This window comes from Salvelinus sp. IW2-2015, unplaced genomic scaffold (assembly GCF_002910315.2).
Source record: "Salvelinus sp. IW2-2015 unplaced genomic scaffold, ASM291031v2 Un_scaffold1625, whole genome shotgun sequence".
NCBI lineage: Eukaryota > Metazoa > Chordata > Actinopteri > Salmoniformes > Salmonidae > Salvelinus > Salvelinus sp. IW2-2015.
The window spans coordinates 214,929-223,942 of NW_019943043.1; the positions used below are offsets into that span (position 1 = coordinate 214,929).

At 48.9% G+C, this 9,014-nt stretch overlaps 1 protein-coding gene across 1 annotated transcript in view; it reads left to right on the top strand.

Moving 5' to 3' along the window:
* The first annotated feature begins 627 nt into the window (after positions 1-627).
* The window catches only part of LOC112071507 (mothers against decapentaplegic homolog 3), a 17,293-nt gene continuing 8,906 nt past the window's right edge, over positions 628-9,014 (top strand). Inside the window, exons 1-3 of the mRNA XM_070439418.1 lie at positions 628-826; positions 2,364-2,498; positions 6,560-6,685. Coding sequence (XP_070295519.1) covers positions 6,613-6,685 — 73 coding nt within the window. The 5' untranslated portion in view covers positions 628-826; positions 2,364-2,498; positions 6,560-6,612. The remainder of the gene's footprint in view (positions 827-2,363; positions 2,499-6,559; positions 6,686-9,014) is intronic.

A 9,014-nucleotide genomic window follows, 5' to 3' on the forward strand; every position in this document is an offset into this window, starting at 1 on the left:
CTTCCACAAAGTTGGAAGCATAGAATCGTCTAGAATATTATTGTGTTTGCTAGTATTAAGATTTCCCTTCACTGGAACTAATGGCCCGAAACATGGAAAAACATATTCCTCCTCCACCAAACTTTACAGTTGCAGGTAGCGTTCTCCTGGCATCCGCCAAACCCAGATTCGTACCTCTGTCTGCCAGATGGTGAAGTGTATTCATCACTCCAGAGAACGTGTCCACTGCTTCATTGTCCAATGGCGGTGAGCTTTACACCACTCCAGCTGACGCTTGGCATTGCTCATGGTGATCTTAGGCTTGTGTGCGGCTGCTCGGCCATGGAAACACATTTCATGTAGTGTATAAAATTGCACACTCTTCTATATAATTGTATATAATTGCGGGTGGGGGGGCCTTTAAAGTGTTTTGCTCGGCAAGGTGACATGTTTTTGCCTATACTCAGTGTATGGGGTGTGATCTTCTCTGTACACTCTTTAGTCGTGAGATTGTGAATTACCGTTTTGGAGTTGCCTGCTTGGCCATTTCAAGAACATCAAACTATTCAAGCAACGTTCCAAAAGGCAAAACAATTGATGAACTATAACTCCAAAGCAGTAACAACAAAACAAACCTCTCTCTGTCTCTGCCAGGTCTCTGGATGGACGGTTACAGGTGTCCCACAGGGAAGGGCCTCCCCACGTCATCTACTGCCGCCTGTGGCGCTGGCCCGACCTGCAGTCCCACCACGAGCTGCGGGCCGTGGAGCTCTGTGAGTACGCTTCCACACCAAGAAGGATGAGGTGTGTGTCAACCCCTACCACTACCAGAGGGTGGAGACGCCAGGTACGGACAACTGTCCCCTTTCATTAAAAACCACCAGAGTTCAATGAGCTTCACCTCAGTAGCATGTATTGCACATCTTGTAAATGTATTGGCTCTGTGACTACTAGTTTGACAGGTTGGAAGGCTCAGCTCTTTATGTTTTCACAAATGACAGTTTGAGGCGATCTATACCTTTGTGTGTTTAGAGAAACAATGCACCGTATCTGTGCATTTGTGTTCTTTGTGTTTGTCTTCGTGTGTGATGCATGTCTAATTGTTTTCTGTCTGTGTGATGTCTTAATTGTTGTTTTGTGTGTTTCTGTCTGTGTGTTGGTGTCTAATGTGTTTTGTGTGTTTCTGTCTGTGTGTGGTGTCTAATTGTGTTCTTTGTGTTGCTGTCTGGGTGGTGTCTAATTGGTTCTGTCTGTGTGATGTCTAATTGTTTCTTTGTGTTTCTGTTGTGGATGGTCTAATTGTGTTCTTTGTGTTCTGTCTGTGTGATGTCAATTGTGTTCTTTGTGTTCTGTCTGTGTGATGTCTAATTTGTGTCTTTGTGTTTCTGTCTGTGTGATGTCTAATTGTATTCTTTGTGTTTCTGTCTGTGTGATGTCTAATTGTGTTCTTTGTGTTACTGTCTGTGTGATGTTCTAATTTGTGTCTTTGTGTTTCTGTCTGTGTGTCTAATTTATCTGTTTCTGTCTGTGTGGTGTCTAATTGTATTCTTGTGTTTCTGTCTGTTTGATGTCTATTGTATTCTTGTGTTTCTTTGTCTGTTGTTTGATGTTCTAATTGTATTCTTTGTGTTTCTGTCGTGTGTGTGTTGTCTAATTGTATTCTTTTGTGTGTCTGTCTGTGTGTTTCTGTTGGTTATCTAATTGTATCTTGTGTTTCTGTCTGTGTGTGTGGTGTCTAATTGTAATTCTTCTGTGTTTCTTCTGGCTGTGATGCAATGTCTAATTGGTTTTTGTCTGTGTGTAATGTCTAATTGTGTTTGCTCTTTGGATCTGTCTTGTGTGGTTGCTAATTGGTTTTTGTCTGTGTTTTGTCTGTGTGTGATGTCTAATTCGTGTTCTTGTGTGTTTCTGTCTGGTTGTGATGTGTCTAATTGTATTCTTTGTGTTTCTGTCTGTGTGATGTCTAATTGTATTCTTTGTGTTACTGTCTGTGTGGTGTCTAATTGTGTTCTTTGTGTTACTGTGTGTGTGGTGTATAATTGTGTTCTTTGTGTTTCTGTCTGTGTGTGTGGTGTATAATTGTGTTCTTTGTGTTTCTGTCTGTGTGTGTGGTGTCTAATTGTATTTGTGTTTCTGTCTGTGTGATGTCTAATCGTGTTCTTTGTGTTGCTGTCTGTGTGTGATGTCTAATTGTGTTCTTTGTGTTACTGTGTGTGTGGTGTATAATTGTGTTCTTTGTGTTGCTGTGAGTGTGGTGTATAATTGTGTTCTTTGTGTTACTGTGTGTGTGGTGTATAATTGTGTTCTTTGTCTTGCTGTGTGTGTGGTATATAATTGTGTTCTTTGTGTTACTGTGTGTGTGGTGTATAATTGTGTGTGTGCAGTGCTGCCTCCTGTGCTGGTTCCCAGACACACAGAGATTCCCAGTGAGTTTCCTCCTCTGGACGACTACAGCCACTCCATCCCAGAGAACACCAACTTCCCCGCCGGCATCGAGCCACAGAGCAACTACATACCAGGTGACATATCAGTCATGTAACTAGTGAGACCAGTCTACATACCAGGTGACATATCAGTCATGTAACTAGTGAGACAAGTCTACATACCAGGTGACATATCAGTCATCTACCATACCAGTGACATATCAGTCATATAACTTAGTGAGACCATGTAGTAAAGGGGTGAAAGAACTAGTCCTCACACAGATTCCTAGAGCAGGTGAGACCAGTCAGGATTTCTGAAGCATGTTATAGAAAAGTCTTACAGTGGCGAGACTAAGTTTAAAATGAGTGGGAAGTCGGTGAGAAAAGTCTCAAAACAAGTTAAAATCACGTTCAAGCGGACAAGACAGGTGAGTAGGGAGACTGGCCAAGAGTTTGCAATGCATGACCTTGTTTCACACAGCTCAGTGTCTGGGATTTGGGCTTGTCTGCCCACTCTCACACAGTCTAGTTGTGACAGCCAAGGTTTTTATCCAGACACTTTTCCTTCAGTTCTCCTCCTTCCCTTCTCGTGAGTGTGGGTGACGGCCACCTAGACCCCTCTCCTTCCTTCTCGGTTGAGTTTGGGTGACGGCCACTAGACCCCTCTCCCTCCTTCTCGGTTGCATTTGAGGTGACGGCCACCTAGACCCACTTCTCCTTCCTTGCTCGGTGACGTCTTGTGAGTGACGCACCTAGACCCTCTCCGTTTTCCTTCTCGGTGAGTTTGTGCGTGACGGCACCTTAGAACCCCTCCCCCTTCCTTCGTCGGGTGAGTTGTGTGACGGCCACCTAGACCCCCTCTCCTTCCTTCTCAGTGATAAACGAAAAGGTGTACTACACACATGGGTGGACGCCACCGAGACCCACTCTGCCTTCCTTTCTCGGTGAGTTTGTAGCGAGTGAGTGCGGAACGGCCACCTAGACCCCTCTCCTTCGCTTTCTCAGGAGTTGGTGACGGCCACCCTAGACCCCTCTCCTTCCTTCTCGGTGTGCCAGTAGGTACGATTGGGACACGTCGATCCCGCCGTTCTATCGGCTTCACGCATCTCTGACAGGTTGACCGGACCACCTTTAGCCCTCTCTCCTGTTTCGGTGAGTTTGCACGCGTGGTGACCGCCAACTAGACCCCTCGCCCCTTCCTTCTCCAGTGAGTTTGACGTTGACGGCCACCTTAGACCCCTCTCCTTCCTTTCTCGGTCTGAGTTTGACGGTTGACGGCCACCTAGCCCCCTCTCCTTCCTTTCTCGGGAGGGTTGTAAAGGGGTGACGGCCACCTAGACCCCTCTCCTTCCTTCTCAGTGAGTTGGTGACGCCACCTAGACCCCTGCTCCTTCCGGTCTCATGAGTTTGGTGACGGCCACCTAACCGCCGCTCCTTCCTTCTCGGGAGTTTGCGGGTGACGGCCACATAGACCCCCCTCTCCTCCTTCTCGGTGAGTTGGGTGACGGCCGCCTAGACCCCTTCTCCTCCTTCTCAGTGAGTTTGGGTGACGGCACCTAGACCCCTCCCTTCCTTCTCAGTGAGTTTGGGTGACGGCCACCTAGACCCCTCTCCTTCCTTCTCGGTGAGTTTGGGTGACGGACCACCTAGACCCCTCTCCTTTCCTTCTCGGGTTGAGTTTGGAATGACGGCCACCTAGACCCCCTCTCCTTCCTTCTCGGTGAGTTGGGTGACGGCCACCTAGACCCCTCTCCTTCCTTTCTCGGTGAGTTTGGGGACGGCCACCTAACCCCTCTCCTTCCTTCTCGGTGAGTTTGGGTGAACGGCCAACCTAGACCCCTCTCCTTCCTTTCCTCGGTGAGTTTGAGGTGACGGCCACCTTAGACCCCTCTCCTTCCTTTTCTCGGCTGAGGTTGGGTGAACGGCCACCTAAGACCCTCTACCTATCCTTTCTCGGTGAGTTTTGGTGACGCCACCTAGACCCCTTCCTTTCCTTCTCGGTGAGTTTGGGATGACGGGCCGACCTAGACCCTCCTCCTTCCTTCCTCGGTGAGTTGAGGTGACGGCCACCTAGACCCCTCTCCTTCCTTCTCGGTGAGTTTGGTACGGCCACCGAGGACCCCTCGTCCTTCCTCTCGGTGAGTTTGTGACGGGCCACCTAGACCCTCTCCTTCCTTCTCGGTTTGAGTTTGAGGTGGACGGCCACTAGACCCCTCTCCTCCTTCTCAGTGAGTTTGGTGTGACGGCCACCTAGAACCCCTCTCCTTCTTCTCACGTGAGTTTGCGTGACGGCCACCCTAGACCCCTCTCCTTCCTCTCAGTGAGTTTGGGTGACGGCCCACCTAGACCCTTCTCCTTCCTTCTCAGTGGAGTTTGGGTTGACGGCCACTAGGACCCCTCTCTTCGCTTCTCCGGTGGAGTTTGGGTTGACGGCCCCTAGACCCCTCTCCTCCTTCTCAGTGAGTTTGGGTACGGCCGCCGTAGGAACCCCTCTCCTTCCTTCTCAGTGAGTTTGGGTGACGGGCCACCTAGACCCCTCTCCTTCCTTCTCGGTGAAGTTTGGTACGGCCACCTAGACCCCTCTCGTTCCTTCTCGGTGAATTTGGGTGAACGGCCACCTAGACCCTCTCCTTCCTTCTCAAGTTGAGGTTGGGTGACGGCCCACCATAAGACCCCTCTCCTTTCCTTCTCCAGTGAGTTTGGGTGCCGGCCAACCTAAGACCCTCTCCTTCCCTTTCTCAGTGAGTTTGACGGGTGACGGCCACCTTAGACCCCTCTTCCTTCTCGGTGAGTTTGTGGTGACGGCCACCTAGACCCCTCTCCTTCCTTCTCAGTGGCTTTGGGTGAGCGGACCACCTAGACCCCTTCGCTTCCTTCTCGGTGAAATTGGGTGACGGCCACCTAGACTCCCTCTACCGTCCTTCTCAGGTGAGTTTGGGTGCACGGCCCACCTAGACCCCTTGCTTCCTTCTCGTTGAGTTTGGGGTACGGCCACCTAGACCCCTCTCATTCCTTCTCGGTGAGTTTGGGGGACGGCCGCCGAGACCCCTCTCCTTCCTTCTCAGTGAGTTTGGGTGACGGCCGCCTAGACCCCTCTCCTTTCCTTCTCAGGGAGTTTGAGTGACGGCCACCTAGACCCCTTTCTCCTTCCTTCTCGGTGAAGTTTGGTGACGGCCACCTAGACCCCTCTCCTCCTTCTCAGGTGAGTTTGGGTGCACGGCCACCTAGGACCCTCTCCTTCCTTCTCAGTGAGTTTGGTTGACCGCCACCTAGACCCCTCTCTTCGCTTCTCAAGTGTACAAGTTTGGGTGACGGCCACCTAGACCCCTCTCTTCCTTCTCAGTGAGTTTGAAGCTGGTACGGCCACCTAGACCCCTCTCCTTCCTTCTCAGTGAGTTTGGTGTACGGCCACCTAGACCCCTTCGTCCTTCCTTCTCAGTTGAGTTTGGTGACGGCCACCTAGACCCCCTCTCCTTCCTTCTCGTGAGTTGCGGTACGGCCACCTTAGACCCCTCGCCTTCCTTCTCCAGTGAGTTTTGAGTGTGACGGCCACCTAGACCCCTCTCCTTCCTTCTCGGTGATTTGGGTTGACGGCCGCCTAGACCCCTCCTCCTTCCTTTTCCGGTGAGTTTGGGGTGACGCCCTAGACCCCTCTCCTTCAGACAGAGACTCTAGCAGAGGTGTGAGCTTACATCAGCAGACGGCCATTGAACAGTTGCCAAAACACACACACTGAGTCCAGAGGAGGACGGGCAGCCTCTGGCCTGGGCACAAATGGTGGCTGAGAGGCCGTCAGAGCAGACACGTGCCTCGTTGGAGACCAGACAGGCACATTGATCTGTTACTACCTCTGGAGGACAAGTAGAACTAACTCAGTCAATACATTCAGCCTGTCAGGAGTAGAACTAACTCAGTCAATACATTCAGCCTGTCAGGAGTAGAACTCAGTCAGTCAATACATTCAGCCTGTTTTCTACTGGGTTCCTCTTCCCTGAAATAAAATCATTGGCTACGAGCACGATGATGAAGGGCGTTGTTAAAATGCATATGTGAAGCAGTGTAGGGGCCTTTGGTATGTGTTAGAAGGAACCTACCAACCAATCATTGTTGACTCTATTTGCTGTGGTTTACTAATGGTAAACACTAATGTGTTTCAGAGACTCCTCCACCTGGCTATCTCAGTGAAGATGGGGAGACCAGTGATCACCTGATGAACCACAGCATGGACACCAGTTCACCCAACCTGTCACCAAACCCAGTGTCTCCAACACACAGCAATTTAGGTAAGTGTTAGGACTGGGTATGGCCAGGGACCTCACAATACAATATTATCACCATACMTAGGTGCTGATTCTGTATGTATTGAGATTCAATACTGCAATTTGATATTCCCAACATATTGCTCACCAAATGTCTGCTGCAGAGAGATGAGAGGGCATGAGAATTTTGTTTGTTGGTGCAGTTACCTCGAACCAAAAATAAATACAAAAATTGCTAGCTGGTTGTCTGTTTGGGGATGTTTATTTGTGAGATTGAGACACTGTGTGTGTGTGTGTGTTTGCGCTAACTAGCGGACAAGCGTTGCACCGCAGCCCTCCCTCGGGAAGCCAGTCCACTGCTCCGTATTGTAACAGAGGAAACCCGGTCTGCTCATGAAAGGCCTTTGTGTCGGTCCCATCTGAGCCCAGAGCTGTGACTCAGCCAYCCCACACTGACATCAATATCCTGTTGTTTATTAAATCACTGTTTCTGGCCCAAGCTACTATAGAAACAACAAATAGACTGGGCCTTCACACGGGCCCAGACAGTTCACTGTACTTCAAATAGACTGGGCCTTCACATGGGCCCAGACAGTTCACTGTACTTCAAATAGACTGGGTCTTCACTGGGCCCAGACAGTTACTGTACTTCAATAGACTGGGCCTTCACATGGGCCCAGACAGTTCACTGTACTTCAAATAGACTGGGCTTCTACATGGGCAGACAGTTCACTGTACTTCAAATAGACTGGGCTTTCACATGGGCCCAGACAGTTCACTGTACTCATGTGGTAAATGTTGGAAGTAGTTAGAATGGAAAAGTAAAAAAAATCTTTTGCCTGGGTTTAACGAAAGAAAAAACTTTTTTTTTTGGCCAAAAAGCCTTTTTGGGGCCCCCCCCCCCTTTTTTTTGAAAAATGGTTACGGAACCCTGTAATTTGCCGTTGTCTCCACTGTCTCCGCGTGAGGGCCGAGTTCCCACATTTCTGGGTTGTGCTTCTGGGAACTGGCAGACTTTGTCCTTTTTGTTTTTCTCCCTCTTTTCTTTTTCCATATTCCATCTTTATATCCTCTACTCCCCTGGCTCTGTTGTTATCTCTCTCTTCAGTCTCCCTCCATCTTTATGTCCTCTACTCCCCTGGCTCTGTTGTTATCTCTCTCTTCAGTCTCCCTCCATCTTTATATCCTCTACTTCCCTGGCTCTGTTGTTATCTCTCTCTTCAGTCTCCCTCCATCTTTATATCCTTTACTTCCCTGGCTCTGCTGTTATCTCCCTCCATCTTTATCTCTAGCTATGTCTTTCTCCTCACTTCTGTTTCCCTTTTTCTTCCCTCTATCTTTATCTTCACATTGTATCCCTCTTTCTCTACCTTTCCTCCTGTCCTTACCCACCTCTCTCTCTCCTCCTCCCTCCTGTCCTTACCCACCTCTCTCTCTCCCAGAACAGGAGGCAGATAAGGCGGGGGGTGGGGGAGAGGAGAGAAGAGCGAGAGAGTCGATTAAGAAATAAAAAATAAAAGCAATAGAAAAGTAAAAAAAAAAAGAAGAGCGAGAGAGCGAGAGGAGAGAGAGGTGGGTAAGGAGAGAGAGAGAGAGGAGAGAGAGAGAGAGAATGAGAGAGAAGAGGTGGGTAAGTCAGGAGGGAGGTAGGAAGAGAGAGAGGTGGGTTAAGGACAGGAGGAGAGGAGAGAGAGAGGGGGGTAGGACAGGAGGAAAGGTAGAGAAAGAGGGATACAATGTTGAAAGATAAAGATAGAGGGAAGAAAAAGGGGAAACAGAAGTGAGGGGAGAAAGACATAGCTAGAGATAAAGATGGAGGGAGATAACAGCAGAGCCAGGGAAGTGAGAATATAAAGATGGAGGGAGACTGAAGAGAGAGATAACACAGAGCCAGGGAAGTAGAGTATATAAGATGGAGGGAGACTGAAGAGAGAGATAACAGACAGAGCAGGGGAGTAGAGGACATAAAGATGGAGGGAGACTGAAGAGAGAGATACAACAGAGCCAGGGGAGTAGAGGAATATAAAGATGGAATATGAAAAAGAAAAGAGGGAGAAACAAAAAGACAAAGTCTGCCAGTTCCAGAAGCACAACCCAGAAATGTGGGAAACTCGCCCTCACGCGGAGACAAGTGGAGACAACGGCAAATTACAGGGTTTCGTTAAACATTCAGCAAACGCTTGCACAGTTCTCGTAACAGCAAAGATTTATTTTTACTTTTTCCATTACTAAACTACTTTCCAACATTTACACTTTGAAAGTGGACAGTGACTGTCCTGGGCCCATGTGAAGCCCAGTCTATTTGAAGTACAGTGAACTGTCTGGCCCATGTGAAGACCCAGTTTATTTGAAG